The sequence below is a fragment of the Diospyros lotus genome, chromosome 4, assembly GCF_014633365.1.
Source record: "Diospyros lotus cultivar Yz01 chromosome 4, ASM1463336v1, whole genome shotgun sequence".
Taxonomy (NCBI): domain Eukaryota; kingdom Viridiplantae; phylum Streptophyta; class Magnoliopsida; order Ericales; family Ebenaceae; genus Diospyros; species Diospyros lotus.
Window position 1 is genome coordinate 34,466,196 of NC_068341.1, and position 24,060 is coordinate 34,490,255.

Genomic DNA, 24,060 nt, shown 5'->3' on the forward strand with positions numbered 1-24,060 from the left:
TAATAGCCTGATTTTTCATGAACTTTGGGGGTCATTTTTTAAATTTTTCTCGTTTTAAGAATTGCTTCAATCTGAGCTTAATACCTTAAGATCGATGTCAATTTTATCCTATGTTGCCCAAGCAAGTGTCCCATCTGATGTGGCGGATGAAGTGGTGTGTTGATGTATCAAATAATTGACACATCAACAAAACGGCATCGTTTTGCCTTATTTTTACTACAGATCATAAGGAAAAATGACATCGTTTTTACCTTATTCATATTGGCCCAATTGTTGAACTGATTTAGGGTTTCAAGCGAGAAGAAAGAGGAAGAGGCTACAAGGCAGTTGCTGCACGATGACACACGGCGACAGAAGGCAACAAATCGACAACAAAAGGTGACGTGCAGCAATTGGCGTGCATCGCTTTCATTGCTATCGCCGTGCAGCATGACATGGAGTGAGTCATTGATTATGTTGCCTTCATCGTGCATCGCTTCCTTCATTGTCACTGTATAGCAATTAGGGTGAGTCTTTGATTTCGCCATCATTGTCGTCATCGTGTAGCAATTAGGGTGAGTCGTCAATTCTGCCACCATCATTGTGCATGGCTTTCGTCGCTGTCACCATGCATCACCTTCCATTATAGTCGTCGTGCAGTGTCACTTCGATTCGTCGTAATCCATTGCAATCGTTGTGTAGTGTCACTTTGATTCCTAACCTTCTGTCGTAGATTCATTGCCTTCCGTCATCAATTTGTCACCATGTAGCATCTTCCTCCTCACTTAAAACCCTAAATTAGTTCAACAATTGGGATAATATGAATAAGGCAAAAACAATATCATTTTACCTTATGGTATGCAACAAGAATAAAGTAAAATAACATCATTTTGTTAATGTGTCAATTATTTGACACGTTAGTACACCACCTCATTTGCCACGTTAATTGAGACACACGTCTGGGCAACATATAATAAAGTTGACATTAATTTTAAAGTATTAGGCTCAAATTGAAACAATTTTTAAAATGAGATAAAATTAAAAATAACTCAAAGTTCAAGATAAATCAATCTATTAACCCAATTTAAAATATAAAAACACTATTACAGTAATTTTTATCTTCTTTAGGTTTTTTTTTTTTTTTTTTTTGAGTACATAATGGTAGTTACCAAAGAAGAAAAACGAAAAGGACGAGGACAGAACTAAAAAAAGAAAAAAAATGACTAAAATATGAAGAAAATAAATGGACAAGAATTTTGTTTATTCAACAATTTCATGTCAAGTTTACTTCTCAAAAATATACCTTCTAGTTCACTTTTTTTTTTCTTATATTAATAATTTTTATGTTATTATCAAACTTAGTTTTTTGAAATAATCAATATATTTGTTGCCATGCCATCTTATACTTTTAAGAGAAAATTTTTTTATCGTAAATGTTTTTACTAAAACCTATAGAGGTAAAACGAGGTTTTGAAACAAACTGTAAGAGTTCTCCGGATAGATATTAAAACCATAAATTATCAAGACAATATACTTAGAATTTACATGCACAAATGAAATTTCTTCCACATTGATATTATATTCTTTTTAGGAAAAGTACACAAGTTTATTGAAAATTTTATTAAAGCTAACAATTAATTGGAGTACAAAATAGTAAATTATGCTAATTATTCATTGTATAACTACTTTTATAGACTTACCTCTAAAAAGTAAGGAATTCTTTTATGTCTTAGCTCATTTACTTCATCTGCTCAATTAAACATATAATATGCTATAATACTACATTTATAAAAAAATTGTGCCCGTTGTTATAAATCCTTGCTCTCTGTCACTACCCATCAGATAAGTTTCTATCTTCCTAATTCATAAGCAGCACCATGTAGAATAAAATTCTAAGTCCACATGACAATACTTAGCATTGGTTTGACAAATCGAAGTTGTCAAATACCATTTGGATTGAGTAAAAATTGCAACAAGTTAAGAGGTCTCAACCCCCAAGTTATCATGCACGCCAGTCCAACAAGTTCAAGCAATATGAACAATCAGATATGGCCCGACAGCTCACTCGCCGTGCCACAGTCCGAGCAAGTGACAACGACAAGCCAAGTACTCGAACAGAGAGTTCAACAATTGAGCTGATGGTGTGTCAACCCGAGTTTCGATTGAGTGGACTCACAAAAGCAGAGACAACTCTCAAGTGTTGATTTGAAAAAAGAGATGATAATAGAGATTGTTGTGTCACATCATTATAAGGCATACACTTTTAGAGAGATGCATACACCACTCAATCTCAAGGGAACTATTTGAAAATCTGACTCGAGTTCAAGATAAGAAGGCAACAACCATGCTATCTCTGGACATATCATCATCAAATCTACCTTATTTTAACCAAGTTAAGAGTAAGCAAGCATAATGTCAATTCACTTCTAAAGTCACAATGATAATATAATGCATGCACCCTGATGTAGATGGACAACTAGAAGGTAGCACATTGAACTTTCTGTCTTGAATTAATGAAGAAACTTTATTAGGATCACCCCAATTTGTTCTTTCTCCTACTAGTAACAAGCCAAATCTTGCTATATATACTTTCAGCTGTGCCAATGTTAATGTTTATTTTCCTAATGAATGATCTCTGTTTGCAAGCACCCCAATATTTCAAGCACAAAGAAGATAACCACAAACTTTACCGTGTTTATGAGAACAACCCTGTCACAGTGGGAAGCAGCAAAGTGAACGCCATCAATGAGAATTATTATGATAAATGAAGTCCGACACCATTGAAACACCAGTTTGCAGCCATAAGATGCTCTGGACATTTGCAAGATCCGAAGTAGTGGCCATACACCAATTACGAAATGTCGATACTTGCATTCTAAACCCACTGCAAAATGTCCTACAAATTATTTTCCCTGTCGAATAGAAGAAACATGGAAGTTGACATTTAGAATATCGGAGCAGCTTTTCCAAGTGACGTTGAGCTGAGAAAATGACGTAAAACACAAGTTAGGCACTTCAAAATCATGTGTGGCACGAGGGAAATATGCCTTCAGTATAAACAACATAATCCTCACAATGAATCAATATGCATTTTAATATAAAAAAGAGAAAAATTCCACCTTGTTTATTTTTAGTATTTTGGGGGTCCCTATGGTTTATTTTCTTTTAAAAACAACCTCTTCTGTTGCGTCAAAAAATGAGTTTATTTTGAAGAGGTGGTCCATTGTAATTGCACCTTATTTGTAATCGCACCCCAACAACCCACAACTTCAATGTCTTATTGATATAGAATATTTTTCAGAATATAAACTTCAAATGCACCTCATACTTCTCTACAAGGTTGCAGTACCTAAGTAGTGTAAACTATGGTAGGACTCATATGGCTATGAAAATGTAACTAAACGATTTTACTATCACCTTAAATTTCAGTATGAAAGCTGTAACATGACATGATGGCAAGTGCTAATTCGTCCCACAACTTTGGTGCAGATTCAAGTCATGGAAATCTGCACCTGCTCAAAGAATATGTATGCAAGGTGGTCTCTACCTATTACCTCTGCTAGACCCTGATGTAGGCCAGACCCTTTACACCAGACATGACCTGCATTATATAACCATTGGCTTTAACATGCAAATTTTGCGAATAACCCAACATGTCAGGCTGCAATTATAGCTTGCTCTCAAGTCTACAAAGATTGGTGTGTGCCATGAGGTGGTCTATGCCTCGCAGACAAAAAAATTATGGTTGAATTTGTATAGCAAATAATAAATAAGTTTCTATCATCAAAGTTATTTCAGGCTCACTACTCTTGCATAAGAACAAAATACAAAATTATGATACAGTAACCAAACTGTCAGTTTCCTCAACTGAATATATCCCAGTGAAGCAGATAGCTAGAAGTATGATCTGTGAGATCGATTCCTCTTCTCTACAATGGTAATTAAGACCTTCCATATTCTTATAATGCTGGACTATGTTACTCGTGCAAATGGAATAAACAGAAGTTATCAGAAATCAAATTATCCAGAGTCTACATAAACGGACCTAAGGTCCGTAGGAATATCACTATTCCAGTATCTATATTTGTATGTACTTAAGTGTCTCTGCAGTTGCAAAGAACTATGAAAAGTAAATAATCCCACTAAAAAAATCTGTCTTGCAACAAAACAATTAGCTAAACTTTTATTTGCAATCTAAAAGTAAATAAAAGGACTGACAGTTTCGCAAGAAACTAAATTGGCATCAGACCAGATGATAAAGAATAAGCTCAAATGTTTGCCTCAAACATGGGTACACCTAAGTGTAACAAGTGCAATTATTCCAATCATTACTACATGGAGAGACTCAAGAGAGTATCACACAAATTGTAGATAAAAATTGTCACAGATGGAACATCACAGAAAACCATGAGAAAATATTTCTCAAAGTGATGAAATACAAAAAAAAAAAAAGCCAAGCTTTAATCCCACTAGGTAGGGTCTGCTATATGAATTCTAACTCGCCAATCATTTATATGACCATATTTTGTATAACGATTAAGGATCTTTTATTTTATGTCATGCTTGGGAGTTTTCCACCAAGTTTTCTTTGGTCTTCCTATACCTTTTTTATTACCAACTCCTTCCATTCCAAATCCACACTCCTTACAAGTGCATGCATTTGTCTGTCTTACATGTCCAAACCATCTTAAATGTATCTCACATTTTATCCTCAATAAACACCACTCTGACCTTATTACAGGTACCTTCATTTCTAATTCCATTTTTTTCTTGTATGGTTGCATGTTCACTTTAATATTTTCAGCTCAATTATGCTCAAATCTTGAACATATTGGTACCTAACTATCCAACATTCCATGCCATATAATAGAACTAGTCTTAAAGTTGTATGGTAAAATTTCCCTTGTGGCTTTAAAGGAATTTTAAGATCTCTTAAGAGTGAATAATTATTATAGAAAAACAAAAGAAAAAGAAGGAATTCTTGAAAATAAAATGCATGGTCATAAGCAAGGATGAAACTGTTATGGAAAACCTCCAAAACCAATGAGACAATGAAACAAAAGAATAACACATCTGATTTAAAGACCAGGTTTCAAGGACATCATTGCCAAAATAGTTTTTGTTCAAGTCACAGCTGTTAGGCATTAGCAGAACAGAAAAATTTCCCAGTAAATTCCTCCCAGTCAAAGGCAAGCTCAGTACCCCAAAAGTGCCCCCTTCCCCCTTCCTATGGAAGAAACTGATCAATTCTGCAGAACATGTGTCATAGACTATCGGGACTGATAGGAAAATCTATGGAAGTGCTGGACGTGGTGATTAGAAGAAAAATTAATGTTGTGTGCCACCAAGAAACAAGATGACTTGGAGAGAAGGCTAAAATGTTGATGTAATCTAGATATAAACCTTGGTACCCAGGGAAGAATTGGACAAAAGAATGGAGCGGCAATTATTGTGGATAAGGCTTTAAAGGATAGGGTAGTGGATGTGAAGAGAATATAAGATAAGATTATTACAGCTAAAGTTGTTCTAGGACAGGAAAATATGAATATTGTTTGTACTTATGCGCTGCATTTTGTGTTGGGAGAGGAAATAAAAGCAAAATTTTGGAAAGATGCAGAAGGGCTGGTACAAAAGATACCTAGATGAGAAGATCATTATAGAAGGTGATTTAAATGGTCATGTGGGTAGAGAAGGACATGGGTATACAGGGGTACATGGAAGTTAAGGATTTGGAGAAAAAAATAATGAAGGTAAAGCTATTTTAGATTTTATCATAACATATAACCTCACCTTAGCCAACACTAAGTTTAAAAAAGAAGATAAATACTTAATCACATATAAAATGCAACTACCTAAATAGTTTCTTATGAGATGAGGACTGCTTATGTTGTATGGATTGTAATATTATACAAGAAAAATGCTTGACCACTCAACATAGAGTTTTGGTCATGGGTGTCCATGTCAAAAAATGGAGAAAAAATGACAGAACAGATCACAAGAATCAGAATCCTTGGGGGTGAAAATGAACCAATATGCTCACAAAACAGCTCATAAACGAGCTTGGTTTTGGCTCATTTTTATTTGTTTATTAATTAATTAAACAAATTTGAACAAGGATTTGAAGCTCATTTATGTTCATGAACAAGCTCGTTTATAATTCATGTAAAGCTTGTTTGCTGTTTGTTTAATAGGGATTTTTTAAGGTGCCCCCTCTTCCTCAAGAGATTATTTTTGTGCCCGACACATCAAGTCAGCAGAAAAAGTTCAATCAGATGCTGCCACATCCCTCCCTCCCTCCCTCCCTCCCTCTCTCTCCACAACCCTTACACACCACCATGCCAAGGCTAGATCTGTCGCACTTCCGCATCCCAATGCAACCAACTGATGACCATTGTTGTCTCTTCTCTCTTGCACCAAGTTCCTCCTTGTGATATGTGTTTCTCTTTTTACATAATGCATCTCTCTTTCACCATGTTTGGTATTTATTGTTAAGAACCTAGATCGGCTTTGACATCTTCTTCAAGAAAAGGAGAAAACTTCATCAGGTATGCGTCAGCTTAGGCTTTCTAATTCACTCCTGAACCCTGATACTGAAATGAACCAACTCCTCTCTCTCCTGTTCTGTATATTTTGTTTCTCCTACTTGCTGAATCCCTCTCTCCAGTTTGGATTATTTTCCTGTGCCTTCGCTTAGAAAATGAAGCCCTTGTGCCAATCTCGCTTGCCTTTTTTGCTACATAAAACGAATGTAGGAGTATTAGATGTAGATTACTACAATTTTGTTAGAGATTGGACTCTGCCTTTGTTATAATACTTTCATTGAGGAACTGTTTCTCTTCAATTGGAGAATTTATTTTGGTTGATTACTTATTCACGGTCAATTATTGCTCGTTTGTTGCTCACAGAAGAATTTGTTTATTGCTCACAAACAAATTGGTTTATTGTTCATAGACAAGCTTACTAACAGGCTCGTTGATTATTCATAAACAAGCTCAAATAGAGCAAGTTAAAATGAAACAAGTTCAAACAGATCTCAAGCACAAAACCATTTAAACGAACTGAGTTCGAACGAACACTCTTTATAGAGTAAATGAGTCAAGCTCAAACAAATTCAAAAGTAAACAAGACGGGCCTGAATAGAGCTAAGCTTGGCTCAGCTTGTTTACACCCCTAAATCAGATGCTGGGATTTAAAAGGTAAAAGACAAACCATTTTCAAGGAAACAGTGTGTGACAAAAGACACTGGACAGTAAAAAAGAGGCTAACCACATTTGGAGTGAAATGGTTATTGCTATTCAAAATATGGAAAAAATGGATCTAGGAGATTAGGGATGGCAATGTGAACCCACCCCACTGGGGTCAGTTTGGAGTATTAAAAAAATCCCTATCAAGGGAGGCTTGGGGAGAAATTTAAAATCCTCTTTGAGGATGGGCAGTGGGCAGGTATAGGGTCCCCAACCCAATCATATTTAAATTAATTTTTTTATATTTATATAAAAAACAAAATCTAAAAACCCCAATACCCTTTGCCAGTTAACCCTTCTCCCTAAAATAAAATCAACCCAAAAGAATGGTTAAATTGTGTTGGTTGTGTTTTTGGTAAGAATGTTGAAAAATTTTATATGTTTTTTTTATTTTTTGATTGTTTTCATTTTCTTTGTAATGAATGAGTGACATTAAGAAGTAGCATAAAAAATTGTTAGAAGATTATTTAAACTATGAAAAATAATCTTTAGCTATTTTTATATGAGATTTATGGGATACAAGTACCCATCAAGTACCCATTACCTGACAAGAACACTAAAAAGCAATTAGACAATACCCAAGGAGGATGGTGGGGGATAGGAATGGGGATGCAAGGATGGGAACGAGGGAGGGGTCCCCGATCCAAACCATAGATGCCAGGGTTGCAATACCCCCAATGGAACCACGAATCGGACTAACATCCCAATTTGTGGGTTGAAAATGACCCAAGCCACTTTGGGTCACAAACTGGATGGCAATCCAGGTTTTCAAGCGAAAATAGACTGAAAATGTCATGAACAAGAAGAGAACTACAGTGAAGCTTACAGAAATAACGTTGCAAATAAGGAGAAAGTTACAGTGAGATCATTGGTGAAGACTTACCAAAGAAACAAGATCGTTGCAAAAGGAAGGACCGGAAGTAGTAGGGACAATAGGTTGGAGGGAGAGAACAACCGCAACATCACTGACCTAATCTTCACCCTCCACCAACACCTCTACAATTCCATCAAGCTCGTAACATCAATCTACTATTGAGAGTAGCATCTATTAGTGTTGGAGCCCTAATACTAAATTTAGATGGCATTTGGCAATTATAATTATAGAACTAATGATGTAATTCTTGCAATATATAACAAATGTGTTTTTCATATTTTGAAGTCATATCTTCATTCATAACTCTTCAATTATTATATATATGAATGAGTCCTTAAATTTCCTGTTGCAGGTCTTATTCTTAAGTGTTAAGAATATATGGAAATTGACCTTTGAAATAAGGATATCTTAATGATAATTCACAATTCTTAAACTTCTTAGAAGGGGACTATGATTAGTCGAGTACGGACTAGTACATGGGATACTACTTTTGATTAGTATGAGATGCTAATGATAAAGGATGGTGAGTGGCATGCCATAATCCATGAGATGGATATAGTATACATGTATGGGTAGGTGTTAGTGAAACACTTACTGAATGTGATACACGTGATAGATCACATGGCTAAAAGAATCTATGATTTATCACAGGTTTCGCTTGTGTTACTGGTCCTTAGACCGGAGACAACCAGTTGTCTTATATATCAGTGCCAGGGATTTGCCATTGCTAAGAACCATCCGGTTATCGGGTAGGAGATGCACTGTGTGGTCCCTGTGCAATGGCATATGGAGACAGGTGATTACTAATGAGATCCATCGATCTCTGGCGTGAGGCGAACATCCTAAGCGATCAGTTGTGGTCTTGATTATAGAAACCCCTAGATAGGATACACTTGATTGGAAAGTGTTCCAATGTTGGAAAGAATTCTGATGTGTCGTCTTAATCTCACCACATATTGATTTTGGTATAGTCATTGAGTTACTGAGTTTGATCAGTCCATGGCTCTCACTCGATCAGGATGATAACTGATGGAGGAATTATAGTACATAAGAATCGAAAGCCTAAATAGGTTCTATTTTGAAGTAAGACTTCATTACTGGTAGAATCGCCCTGACATAATACTAGTTGTCACTCAAAATCTTTCAGGGTACATCGAGAAGATGAAGAGATCCTCGATGTAGACTAAAATGTTTGGTCAACATCAAAGAGTTTGACGTATCCTGATTGCTACTTAGTAGTGAACCTAGAAGATTACACGCATATCTAGGTGTGATGGTTGACTAAGTGATTAAAGCTAAAACCATCATTAAGAGTTAATGATGTTTACCATTAAGAGTAAACGGATTGAGTTCAATGATCAAATTAATGAGAAGCATATGTCAAGAGTTGACAAGCATGTCACTAAGAATTGATAGGGGCCTTAGTGTCATTATGAGATAATGAAAGCGTTATTAAGAGTTAATAGCGGGTCCAGATGCAATTTCTAAAAGTTTTAGATAAGGGGCTAAAACAGTCGACAACCTTGGGAAGCTGTCGACCAGTTTCAAGAGAAACGGTCAACAACTCCTTTTGAAAGATCGATCATTCCTGTTACAAAGGGTCGCAATTCCTTGATCCGTTTGTCATATGTGCAACGGATTTGGGGCCACGTGGCACAAGAGGACAATGGGAGGACGAGAGGCTTGAAGGCGTGTGTCCTTGTTGTCCCTTGGTTCCTTCTCTCTCTCCTAATTGGTTTTGTCCGATTGGGTGGGTTTTGGAATTCTAGGGTTTATATATTTCATATATAAGCCAAAATGAGTAGAGAACAAATTAAAAGTTAGCCTTTTCAAGTTGTTGCAATCTCTCTCAGCCTCTACTCGTTCTTGATTCCAGAAGCCCTTGCCCCATTGCTCCTCTTTGATCTCTCCATTGCTATTGTAGCAACCAAGCCGTATAGATAGTCTATATTGGTTTGAAGACTGTTCTTTGAACCTATTTTCCAGCCTAATCTCCCTCACTCTCTCTATCTAGCACATAGAGTGAGTTGAGGGATTCAATCATTTACTGGAGCGTGGACTAACTAGCCTCCCGTATTTTTGGGAGTCAATTTGGTCTAGTCATAATCTGTTCGGGAGCAGGGAGTTGCTGTCCAGTGGGCATTCCAGCCTCTACATTGCCCTTCAAACATCGAAAGGTATATTTGCTTAACCCCCTATGGCATGGTTTAGCTTCGGTTTACATATGGACATTGAAAACAAGTCTTGCAAGGTGATTTTGGTTTATGTTTCCACTGTCATTTTATTAGTTTTTCGAAAAAGTTTTGAAAATCTGGTTAAACTCTTGCATTGGTACTCCAATGGTTGGTGTTTCTCATTAGCATCGTTTGAACTTTAGCTTCAAAACAGAACTCTACCGGAGAGAGAAAAGACCAACGACGCCCAAATTTTCTGATGTTTAATGCTTGAAAAAACTGATTTTGTATCTCAATGCTCGAGACTAACAAATCACATGAATTGCCCTTGATGTATAAATAAATTGGATAATTTATCCATTTGTATCATAATATTTTCCACTTCTGTGTATAATCTTGATTCCCAAGTTTTTTTATTACAGCAAAACAACATGAGATGAGATTTAAATGTTGATGGTTCTGGAAAGCTGAATAGTGCTTTCATGGGAACATGGAAAGAATGGAGGACAGTCAAAGTAACCAATGTTAAAAGGCCAAAAAAAAAGCTTTAAAACATCAAGAAAAGTATTATTTTTTATTAAGAAACAACAAAATATATAATTTAGTTAGGTAGTATTTATTAACCAAGATACAGACCGGAAACGGTAAAATATGGAAACTATTCCAAACTTTTGTCCTTTTCAAAGTGTTTATTAAACTTATCTAACGACCCTTGGAAAAGAAGTCACGTGATTTGTTATCTGATATTTTTCAGATATGCTTATCTCTCCACCCTCCCCCCCCCCCCACTCGCCTCTCTCTCTCTCTCTCTCTCTCTCTCTCTCTCAAGATAAGCATATCTTGGACCTTACAGATAAGAAAAAATGATGCATATGTCCTCCAATGCATTCAAAAAACTTTAACAAACAGTTTGATAAAAATCTTAAAATGCTTTCCAGTCTTATCTTGATTATTCCATATCTTGGTCTGGAAGGCATTCCAACCTTATCTTGATACAACTTTATCTTACTCATTTTAACAAACGCTACTACCTTAACATATATTTAATATTGACCTGAGTAAATACTCAAACTATACAACAACCCCAAGTAGCATATCAACTAAGCCTACCCCCACATACCACCTATTATACTAAGTTACGTACCCCATCCCCAACCCCGCACCACGACCCCTAGCATCCCGCATTCCTGGAAACTCTGACCCTCACCATTATCATCTCTATAGGATATTCAAAGGGAAAGGTCCAAAATCAAAAAAAGTCTTGGCAGTGGAATGAAGATGTCCAAGAGAAAATCAAAACTAAGAGAACTTGCTACTAAGAGTACATAAATACTGTAATGAAGAAAACCTCGAACAGTACAATTTGTCCCCCAAAAAAAGGGGAAAAAAGCAATTAGTGAAGCAAAGTCAAAAGCTTATGAAAAATAAGAACTCAATTGTAACACCCAAATTTTTAAGAGTTAAATCCAGGAGGAAATAAGATTTTTGTAGATTAGGATAGTTCAATCATAATTTCAAAGAAATTGTGAATTGAGCTCAGATTCTATATGGAGATTGAGATGAGAGGGATTATCATAATTGTGGAGGGATTTAGATAGGGCTGGAAGTTTGAATTGAGGATAAACTTGATTAAGTCTACGATAAATAAAAACAAAATCATATATACATATATATTATTTGAAGATAATTTGAGAAGGATTAGGATTGACTCTAAGGGATAATTGAGAGATAAATCAGAAACATATATGGATATTATCTAAATACAATTTGTGAAGGATAAGGATTAAGATTAATTAAGGAATTGGAAAAAAAAATCAATTCCTTGTAAAAGAGGAAATTATTCATCTAAAGTTTGGAGGCATACTAATTCATTATTGAAGAGGGATTAGGATTAAAGATGTCGATTTTGAGGATAAATTAGAAGAAAGACCTATATATTATTTGATTTGGATTTGATAAGGATAATGATGATTAATTAGGGAATTTGAAATAAAAGGGAAAATTGAAGCCAAAGCCAAAGAGGAATTTGATGAATCCTAAGAGGCTTGTAAATACAAGCTTAGAGGAGGATTAAATCATCAAACTTTGAGCTATGAGAATGAATGAGAAGCAAAGTCGCCGGATATTTGTTGATTTCCTCTACAAAGGGCTTAGGTGAGTGGTTATTCCTGTACTAGAACCTTTGGAAAATTATTCCCATGCATGTTTTGAAAACTATTTTGGCATGATACAAGTCCCCAATCCTGTTATTGAACAAACAGACATGAATTATTTATTTGAAATTTAAATTGAGAAATGGAAATGGAAAAATTGTTGTAAGAAACATGATATAAAGACTCTGTGAATGGTTATACAATGGTTTGAAACTCTGTACATTAGTAAACTCTAGGAAGAAAGATGTATCCACTAGATCTAGGAAGAGTACTCGATCACCCTATGTATTGGTAAATCCAGGAACTAGGTACTAGCAGATCCGGGGAGAGTACTAGGTCACCTTGTACAAATATTGGACTTTAAGAACTAGGTTACTGGCTAGTTATTGACTAGATTCAGGAAGAGTGTTGGGTCCTGAACAATTGTAAGAAAACTTGGTATATACTTTCTCTTCCATTGGATTAAAAATATATATAGGAGAAAAAAATCAATCAAATCCCTAGAATTAAGGAAAAAAAAAGAATCCTAATTACATCAATTACTGATTTACATCAATCAATCAATCCCAACAATTAAGATTGATTATAATCAATCCCATAGATTGTGGGATAAGATTGATTATAATCAATTCCATAGATTGTGGGATAATTGATAATCAATTACATAGATTGAGGGACTGATTTGGATTGATAATCAATTCCATAGATTGTGGGATTGATTATCCAACAAACTTTACAACAAAGAATTCCAACGGGTCCCTTTCTTGCATTAGTGAATCTAGGCCATATTGCCATTGAAGTATTTGTTGAGATGATGATTTATTTATATTGTGGAAAATTGATAGCTACATAATGTGTTGTGATGTGATTTTTTTTATTGGTGATACATGTATTGCATGGGGAATCCTGGTGAATATTTGAAACTACAATCTGTTTTTATTGTATATATATGAAATTCTTTATTTTGGATATTAATCTATTATGTGGAACAACCTTCACTAGCTTTAAGCTTAGCACTCTCTCTATCGTTTTTTTTTTCCAGGTAAGAAGGATTAGTGGGGCTAAACACAGACTTGGATCGAGGGATTATCAATGGATTCAATTTGGGATAGTTTGATTTTCAATTATTGTCAATGGTTACTGTTATGTAAACTTAAGGATGCTAGTGGTCTTTACTTTAGTTTATTTCTTTTGTAAGATATTGGAGATTTTCAATGAAACCAAATGAGTAGATTTCGGGTTTCGTGAACTGAAGTCTTGGCTTAGGGTTCATGGATGTTTACACAACATTAGAAAGGGGTGTGGCATCAATACCAAAGATGGAGAAAAAGATATACATATATGTATGTATGCATGTATAAACTAGCTAAAGCAAGAGAGAAAAACAAGAGATTTAAGCAAAGTGGAAAGCATAAAAGACTAAAACCAAAGAGTACTAATAAATAAGGAGGCAATCAAGAAGAGATCAAAGGCATATTTCTCAAAGTTATTCAATGAAGCTAGAGAAACAAGTGTTACGTTGGAACATCTCTAATAATTGAAGAAGATAGAAATTGCATGTTCTATTTCTAGAGACGAATATCCAAATGAAATAAAAAAAGCACTAAAGAAATAATAAATAGTAAAGTAATTGGATCAAATAATATACTAATTATTGAAATGCATAGAAGAATAGGGTATTTTTTGGTTAACAAAATTATTTAATGTGATCCTTAAATCAAAAAAGATACCAGATGTGTGGAGGAAGAGCACTTTAGTGTCTATTCACAAGAATAAAATAGATTTTCAAAGTTGGGGAAATTATAGAAGAATCTAATCTAATCAGCCTCATAGAAACTTTAGGATAGAGTGATTGAGCAAAGATTAAGAGGAGAAATCTAGGTGTCCAAAATCAATGAAAGCAATATATTTGTTGAGGTGCCTAATGGATTAGTATAAAGGTCAATAAAAGGATTTACATACGGCATATATAGATTTAAGAAAAGCTTGTGATAAAATTCCTAGAGAAGTCTTATGGAGGGTTTTAGGAAACAAAGGAGTTCAAACTGCTTATATATAGGTTATAAAAAGATGTATCATATGGTAGAACAAGTGTTAGAACATGTGGAGGAGATACTAAGGTTTCTCCAATTACAATGGGGATTACATCAAGGACTTGTGTTAAGTCATTACCTATTTTTCGTAATAATGGATGGACTGGACTCAATAAACCTATCGAGGCAAAGGTGTAATGGTGTATGCTATTTGAATATGACATTGTGTTAGTGGATGAGACAAAAGAAGACGTGAATACAAACTCTGATTTATGGAGTAACACTTTAGAATCTAAAGGTTTTAAGTTAAGCATAATGAAAACTAAATATATGAAATGTAAGTTTAGTAAAAATATAAGAGTGGATGATATTATGGTAAAATTAGAAGATCAAGTCATACTAAGAAAATATTACTTTAGATATCTTAGATCAATCATCTAAAAAGATGGGGAGATTAATGAAGATCTTACCTATAGAAGTAACATGGCATGGTTAAAATTTTTAAGACAACTACAAGACACGCTTTGTTGTATTGTAGAAAGTTAAGCAATAAAGCACCAAAATATCCAAAATATGAGTGTAATGGAGATGGGGATGCTACAATGGATGTATGGCCATACAATAAAAGATAAAATTAGAAATAAGGTTATTCATAATGATCTTAGAATGGCTCCTATTGAAGAGTAAATGCATCAAACACGATGAAGATGGTTTGTTCATATGAGAAAAAGACTAATAGAAGTTCTTGTGAGAAGAGTGGATGGAAAAGAAAAAGTAGTTAACACTTAGGTATGATTTAGTTATAAGGGACTTACAAAAGATAAAGTCATAGGTAGAAATAACTGGAGAGATAGAATTCAAGAAGTCGACCACACATAATGAGATAAAAGCTTAATATGTTGGTAGTTTCCATACATTAGAGAGGCAAATCTTTTCTAATGGCCTAATTAAGTAAATCATATTTAGCACAATTGCTTTAGTGCAAAGGTTAAATGAAGCAACTTAGTGTTCCCAAGCATACTGAACTATCAAAAGTGCTTCCTAAGGATGATGCTAATTTTTTAGACACATAGCAACAATTTAGCCACTAAGCTATGGTTTTGTATTGCATAAGTACTGACCTGCTAACATTTGTCCTAGAAACCTTTGTGCAATGACGTAATGGAATGTGTTTTTTTTATTTGTCAAGTAAATTGGAATCTGTTTCAACTTTCAATTGAGGCTTTATTCTCTTAATGAACCTATGGAATAGAGTCAGTTTTGAGTGAGGAGAAATACTCTTGATAGATTCACCGAATAAATCTAAGGTGAGGATAAGATTAAGTTCTCTTAATGAATCTGTAAACTGATATCAATTGAGGTGTTTAAGAACACTTGATGGATTCCTCGACCTGAGTGTGGAAGTGAGCCCGCTTCCTATAGATTCTTAAACAAGGTTTAATCTAAGCCCTCAATAGATTGGATCCCAACCACAGTCAAAACATTCCATGTTTTAGTATTTCATCTCTGACACAGAAATGTTTTGAGTAGTACTTCAATTCATTTTGTGATCTTAGTTTAAGATTTACTTCACTAAAATCCAAATGAATTCAGGGTACTTACACTTGGTGATGGTTCAAGTCAAAAAACACCATCATTGAAGCACATAATGGTATTGGTTGTCTCAACAATTTTATGAAATTGAAACAAGCGGGGGATCTTGAATGTGATCAAAATTCCTAGACTTAAAAAAATGGCTTTTCAAGTTCCAACATTTCTAGGTCATAGTATTTTCAAGAAATACAATGAGTACTTGGTTTTCCAAAATGAATTTAATCAACATGTCTTTTAATTTCCTAGTAATGAATTTTGCTATACATATATAGATACATTCTTAAACTTGTAACTTCATGTATCTTACATTAATTCTAAGAAAATTTGGGCTTTTGAATTTTGGAGGTCCATAAAAGGGGAATGCTGTCTCTCATGTCATCAAATCTAATTCAGAATTTTTTTTGCGCTAGGTAAAGTAATCCTTCTACTTTCTTCTACCATCTTCATCGCAACTTATAGAATCAATTTGAAGTGATTACATAGGTTCTAGTAGAGAAGAACAATTCTCTTAAATGAACACACTCATTGTGGGCTTATTTAAATCCCAAAGATGGTATCGCCATGGTCTCTTCTGTTTGCTCATGACAGAGGCTTCAACTATCTTCAATAAGCATTTATGTGCCTCTAAGCCTCAAGAGTTACTTTCTTTTTTTTATCTCCCCATCCTAACATCTACATAATTTCTCAACCATATGTAGTTTGCATTTCACAACCTTTTCATGCACATCACAGTGAGCTCATTGATTCAAATCACACACCTGCTTGTGTCTCACACAGAACAAAAAGAAAAGGCCAGCCATGGCTTTTTTGGTATCTTATAATTAGCATATGACATAGCCAAATCTAAAAAATTTATAAGACTCCATGGAGTATGTTTCTTACCAGTGTTAAAGATTTCAGCATGATAATTAGTTCCTATTCCCTTGGTAGCTTTATGAGTATATCACTTATCAAAGTAAAAAAATTCAACTGAGAAACGATCTCTATTAGTGCCTTCATCAACAACAATCACAACCTTAATCCAATTAGGTGGGATCGGCTACATGAATTCTACACCTCTAGCCATCTCTATTAATGCCTAAATCATGAAGTTGATAATCAGTTCCTGCACCACTAAAATCCAGAAAGAAAACAACAAATGTCAAAGAAGTAGAAGCTTTTCCTTATGCTGCCTTCATTATAGTTCCAAAAGAAACTAAGATAGAAAATTAAACAGAAAGAGAAATTACCAAAAGAAAAATGAAATACAAAAGGACTTAATAGGAGTAGAACAACAACATATCAAGCCTTAATCCTACTAGGTGGGGCCGGCAACATGAATTCTAACTCGCCAATCAAAAAGACTTAAAAGGATTAAGAAAACAAATATTGCAAGGCTAACAAGAAAACTCAATTTAGTTCCAAGCAAATCGAAGTCCTAAAAAATCAACAAAATACCATAAAACTTGTGAAGAATTACTTTCCTGCCAACTAGAGAATTTAAGTAAGTTTATCATCAAACTCGACTTTCACAAGAGAACTAATCGCAACCTACTAAGTGTAAAAGAATCCATGTATGATCCTCAAATAACAGAATTTCCAGCATACATCATTAGTTTCTTACATATACAATCAAGAGTAATAGTACAAAAACAGGAAAACCACAAGGAGAAGAAAAGACTAATGAGCATTACTTTACAGAGGAAGTGCACACCTTGGTGAAGACAGGCAGGTTGAAGTGTTTGAGAAGCCAGCAAACACATTTGAGTAGGATTTTGTTAAATATGAGAAGTTCAAACTAGGAGGTAGAGCAGGCACCCGTTGACCCTTCTTCAAAAGCTCTGGCAAATTAAGCCTCTGCAAGGTCAAAACAGCCCTGGATTCCTTCCATATAAAGGCAAGCAATCCACCTTCGATCACAAAAAGAAAACCAGGCTTTGAGCCAGGATATCGAAAACCATATCCATTTGCAATTCCTTTCCCAACAAAGGCATTCTTAACATCAACAGGATTGGAATCTCCATCAGTAGCCCAGGGGAAAGGCTCAAGTGAAGGCATGTCAGTATTCACTATAAACATTGCAGAGCCATTTGGATGCAAAACATAATGGGTCCCCTCTAATATTTTGGTTGCAATGAGGAGCTGCTGTCCTTGTGATTCTTCATAGGAGAGCAGAAGAAAGAACAGAGCTTTTCCAGGTTTGTCTTCAGTAGGCTTTCCTGGAGGCCATCCAAAAGTCCCTCCCCATAGACCAGCATATTCTTGGCCTACCTTTGGGACCTGCACAGGCAACTTGTAAAGAGCAAATTGACTATCATGCATATTTGGCCATGCTTTATAAGAATGCAACTTCAAAGTTGAGGCATGTAAAGTCAATCCAATTGTATCACCAGACCGCAGAAACTCAATAAGTTTGGCATGCCTATTCTCGCTGCTTGAACAACCAGTTTTCCGGATTTCATGGCTACCATTGTTTGAGCTTGACCTCCCTAATATCTGTTTTAGGCTATCCCTAAAATAACCACCAAGACTTTTCCTTTTAATGCTTTGCGTGCAACCATCATGGCCATTGGAGGACTTATGAAGACCCCCTGAACGATCAAGACTCTTCCTGATCTCACTCAATTGCAACTCAGTGGGATCTGGAGGCAGATCTGGACTGCCCTTCAAATTGTCACACCCCCCACCAAACTTATACATCTGAATAAGTAATGATCTCCGCTCAGATAAGAGTGCCACATCCTGGTGAATATTTGCCTCATCACCCCTCAAACACGGAAAGAACAACCCATTTGCTGAATCTGGTACCTGGAAACGAACTTGACTGGTGACAATCTCTAGCAGCTTTCTTCGATCACCAAATGCCAATCGGCTGAAAGGCACTGCTGGAGCAGCATGCCTAGTTACTCTTTGAGATTTTGAAAGCCCACTATCTGATCGAGAAATCCTTCTTGAAGACTCTGTATCCAAATTATAACCAAAGCTTTTATTATGAACCAATTTGCCTCCATTTCTTTGTTGCCTGGGCTCAGCTTCAAGCAATAGCGCATTGCAGTTTCTGTCAACAGGCTTGAGCAAACCAGGATAAAAATAGTCATTTTCCCTCTCCCTCCCATGTAAAAAGAATGCAGCTGACCCATCAAAATCAGCAACAATTTCAAAGACGGGAGTCCACAAAATAGGACCATCTTCAATACCCAACGGACCTAGCTCTTGCGGGATGATACGGCATCCAACAACTGAAAGAAAACCAGGCATCACATAAACAACATTTCCTAGCTCCGGGTTCTGATGAACCCAAATTCCAATTAACGGCTGAACGCTGACAAGGAACCGACAAAGAGCCTTATAAGACGCAACACCCTTTCGCCAATCAGCAAGGTCCTGAGGGGGAACAACTCCTGTCACGTCACATTGGGAAAGCCAGACCTTATCAAAAGCTGCAAGAGCATATAGGCTCCGGCAGCACAAACCCAGATTACAAACGTCTCTGGGAGAGAGAGACCGGGTCACAATGGCAAAAACATCGTCTGGCAGCGCTAGAAGCAGGCTGGATCCACAGTGATCAGACGCCATAGCAGTTGAACTGACTAGTAATTAAAGGGTTCCTCAGGAACTGAAAGTCGAGTTACAAACGTATAATTCTACACATGTAAAGTACAAAAATTTAACAACAGTAAAGCAAATCTGAATCCACAACATAATTGAGCAGGAAACTTTGGGGAAAACGGAAAACGCAAAGTGAGTGCGGCAAAATTAAAGGAATTTCTGACCTGGAAACGAAGTGGGTTTGCCTCAGATCCTCCAATTAACACGCGCCTCAGAGGGGTTAATTTGAATTCTTCATTTCTGCATCCACAGATTGTTGTTTCCTGGTGGACAGAATGATTGAGAGGGCGAAAACTATACGTTCTTGAATTGATTGAAAAACTCCAGATCTTCTTCACCCGTTCTGAATTAGAGAATTAAGGGCCCATATTCCAAATCAAGCTTTGGAATTATCTATCTATGCCTCTCTCTCTCTCTCTCTCTCTCTCTCTCTCTCTCTCTCTGTAGTCCAACCATTATTATTGAATTGAATTGAACTAAGTCTGTAGTTGAAGGCAGACCCACCCGAAAGAAAGAAAGAAAGGAGGAAGGGTCTAAAACAACTGCAGCCCCACCAAACCAAAACAAACGGCATACACACAGAGAGCATGTATTTGCGAAGACAGCGAGAATTCCAAAGGGCATCACATTATTCTCGCAGAGTGCATAGTACTGTGCAGTGCCTCCATTCGCTTGGAAGTTTTTGGGTGGGCCATGGGCGTAGCTTGTATTGTAATGTAACGTGGGTCCAAAGATGGACCTTTGAAACTTCTTCGGGTCAACAAGTGAACTCATGGCTCACACGACTATCCCTCCCTCCTGTTGGAAACGACAAATTATAACGGCGATGGAAATCAACGAGCTGTGACAGATTTAGGAGCATTTCGTTCATTACTTTGAGTTTGTTTGTAATGACAATAATCAACCCCTCGTAAGAATAATTTATCAAATAATTCAGGTTTTTCGAATAAAATTCTGCTAGAAATTTCTTTTTGACAAAATTATAAGCACTATACTCAAATCTTATACGCTAAACCCAATAAACATGTAGATAGTATACTCAATATATTATTAAGTTACAAAAGTAAATTAAAATTGCTCTTAAAGAAATTTAAATAGGTAATCTATGATGTCCCCGACAAGCTCACTAGAGTGCTACCGATGCTGATGAAGCATGTTGGCATGAGGATGGCGTGTCAAGGTGAGATGCTGGTGGCAAATGACTCAAGTGCTGGATGACACAAGGTTGTTGTGCCAAGGTGGCAACAAGCATGCGGGAGAATGGGCCACGAGAGTTGAGACACTCGTAGACAATGCAATGTGTGGCATGGTTATGGCCCGTGAATGCAGCCAAGCGCAGTCCTATGCCGAGAAATACAAAAGCCAAGGGGCAAGCTGCGTAGGCCGAGAAACGTGGGACATGGAGACAGGCTAAGTAGGTTGACATGTGCGAGACACAAAGGCAATCCACATAGCCTTGACAAGGTCAAAGGCAGCAGGTGAGAACTGTTGCAACACCCGTGCGAACGCGGCCCGCACATTCCGGCAATATGTGGCTCTCGTCTGCATGGCACGCACCCACAAAACCCATACACGCACACAGCTTAGGCAATTAGGCTAGGTGACGGCATGGCGAGCCATGTAGCCAACAGAAATGGTTTTCCCAAAAGATACATGCTACCCAACTGAGTCTGATACGACAGTTATTGTCATAACTGCTTGTATTTTTGTAACCTATATATATATGGCTAGAGAGACGTTTTCGGTATCTTAGAGAGAGCATAGCCCAAGCCATTATCTTTGTATCCTCGAATTTGAATATAAAGTTGGGAGTTTTCTCGTATTTTTTTATGCATACTTTCGTTTTTACTATGCTTAACCCCGTAGGGTTGTTGGCTGACCTAAGGAGAGAATTTAGGGCCATCACAAGTTCGTCGATCGGATTCCAGGAAAGGTAATCTTGTGACAAGTTGGTATCAGAGCACAAGGTTGGTTTCTATGCAAAGAAGTGGGTAAAATAGATGGTTGGAGGAAAAAAAACTGTCTGTGACCGTGTCTCTCGTCTGGAAGCCTATGTGGGGGAAAAGAACCCCACTAATGAAGTCTCGTTGACTCAGAAGGCGATAGATGTAGTCTCATCTATAGAGGATCTACAGGACCTTATGGACGATTTGTGCACTTCCTTGAAAGACAGGGTCGTGGCCTAGGATGAGATGTTTGCGACCAAGATGGCTGAGCTTGAAGAACACTTGAGCTTGTAGCTAGAGGCAGATGAGGTAGCCCTGAAGGACCAGATTACTTTGTTGGAAGGTGACATTACCTTGCTCAAGCGCATCATGCTAAGCACACCCTCTGGTAGGGATGAGGCAGCCCCAAAGTTAAAGGTGCCCTAGCCCAAGGCCTTTATAAGCGTGCAGGAATTGAAAACCCTCGAGAATTTCTTGTGGGATATGGAGCAATATTTCAAGACTACCTGCATTCTTGATGGTGAGAAAGTGGATCTCGCAAGTATGTTTCTTGCTGGAGATGCCAAGTTATGGTGGCGCACCAAAGTGTCTGTGGATGGCAAGGACAAGATCTAGATGTAGAAAGAACTAAAGGCAAAATTGAAGGCTCAATTCGTACGGCTCATGGTTGGCTTGTGAGGCACTAAAGCTGTTAAGGTAAACCGTGTCAGTGCGGGACTATGTCAAGCAGTTCAGCTCATTGATGTTAGACATCGAGAAAATGACTGAGGAGGATTGCCTTTTCAACTTCATATTGGGTCTCCAAGCTTGGGCCTAAACAGAGCTTAGAGGCAAGATGTGAAGGATCTACCGTCGACTATGGTTGCTGCAAACACCCTAGTAGACCTTCGGGCCTTGAAGGCCATAGATGGTGCTAGCAACAAGGCGAATGACGACGGAAAAAGAAAGGACGACTACAAGTCTGAGCAAAAAGGCAGTTACAAAGGCAAGGGTAAAGCTATAGTAGGCGACTCAAGCAAACCCAAGATAAGGGGTTAATTCATCTATGATGGGTCACACAGGGCGCGTGATTGCCCAAGGAGGGAGCGGATGAGTGTCTTAGTTGCTGATGGAAAATAGGGCCCTAATAGTGAAGGTGAGAAGGAGCAGGTTCGAGTGAACCCCCTCCAAGTGTTGGTTGGTGCGATACAAGCATCTACTCTAGTTGAGGGCTTGATCCGTGCACAAATCACTGTTAATGGAGAAGACTGATATGCATTAGTGGACAGTTGTAACATCCCTAACTTTGGAAATAATTATTTTATGGGTTTTAAGATGATTTATCAAGTTATGTGCGATTTTGAGGAAATTTATGAAAAATAATAAGATATTGACAAGCGTCTTGAAACGAGATTTATGACACTGAAATAAATTAAAATGGGGGTAGTTTTTGGTACAACTATAATGCAGCCTGAAAAATTGAATGAACATAAGGGATTTTTGAAAAGTTAACGGAACCCTGAGGGGGCTCTGATTTTATGTGAAGATCAACCCTGAAGTGGTTTCGCGATGAAACAAAGGTCTTGTAAGGACATTGGGGCAAAAACATACATATCGAGTAAGTTTTGAGTTATTAATTTTTTATTTTAAATATCTCGATAAGAATTAATTAAATGTTTTTTGTTATAATTACTATCAGAGGAAATATCTAAGCGAGATGATGAAGAAATTTGGGAATTAAATGAATAATTTTTCTAGAATATTATATTACATAATATATTATATAGTTATAATATAATATCTAATTATATATATGTGCATGGTCGTGGCCAAAGTCTGTGGGTGACAAGGTGGGAATACATAGGAAGTATTATATATATATATATATACTCGTGGGATTGCAGAAGCTGTGGATGGTAAATCTGTGGGCCTATGCTTGATGCCCAAGCCTCGTATACGTATATATAGGAGGGAGAGAAATGATGGGGAGTAGGAAACTGAGAGAAAGCTTGAAAGAGAGAGAGAAGTGGTCGAGCGGACAACAGCTAAGGTGGTCGATTGCAGCGACCGACGATGGCAGCCATGGAAACAGCCACAAGGAGCAATGACACAACGGCAGCTGAGCACGGTCGAAGGTGGCCTGGAATGGTTGAATTCGGCCATGGTAGCAGCAGCAAAGCTATTGTGCGGCAGCCATGGCAACTAACAGCGAATAGGGGGCTGTGGTGGTGGCCTTGTGCAGCAGGCAGTCAAACCGCAGTGGCGCTTGGAGGAAATCAACGACGGGCGCGGAAGGGCCAACAGCTAGCCATGGCAGTTGCGCGCGCAGTGGATGGCGCCCGAGGGTGCTGCGTGGGGCATGGCTACTGGTGTGCAGGGAGGAAGAAGGAAGAAAAAGATGGGGAAAAGGGAAAAGAAAAAGAAAATAAGAAAAAATTAAAAAAAAAAGGAGAAAAATGAGGGAAAATAGTTGAAAAATTAGGAAAATTTTTGAAAA

General features: G+C 37.0%; 1 protein-coding gene across 4 annotated transcripts; it reads right to left on the reverse strand.

Moving 5' to 3' along the window:
* Window positions 1-2,456: 2,456 nt before the first annotated feature.
* Window positions 2,457-20,273, reverse strand: LOC127799981 (F-box protein At5g39450-like). 4 transcript variants are annotated; one of them, XM_052334319.1, is made up of 3 exons: window positions 19,803-20,272; window positions 17,744-19,673; window positions 2,457-2,891 (listed from the first exon to the last, which is right to left on the reverse strand). In XM_052334319.1, the coding sequence occupies exons 2-3, from the start codon at window positions 19,603-19,605 to the stop codon at window positions 2,876-2,878; spliced, it is 1,878 nt and encodes a 625-aa protein (XP_052190279.1). In that variant the 5' UTR covers window positions 19,606-19,673; window positions 19,803-20,272; the 3' UTR covers window positions 2,457-2,875. The 4 variants fall into 4 exon arrangements, with proteins under 4 accessions (XP_052190279.1, XP_052190278.1, XP_052190277.1 ...); XM_052334318.1 differs by having other exon boundaries at window positions 2,457-2,960; window positions 19,803-20,270; XM_052334317.1 differs by lacking the exon at window positions 2,457-2,891 and adding an exon at window positions 16,951-17,163 and having other exon boundaries at window positions 17,744-19,645; window positions 19,803-20,273.
* Window positions 20,274-24,060: the final 3,787 nt, after the last annotated feature.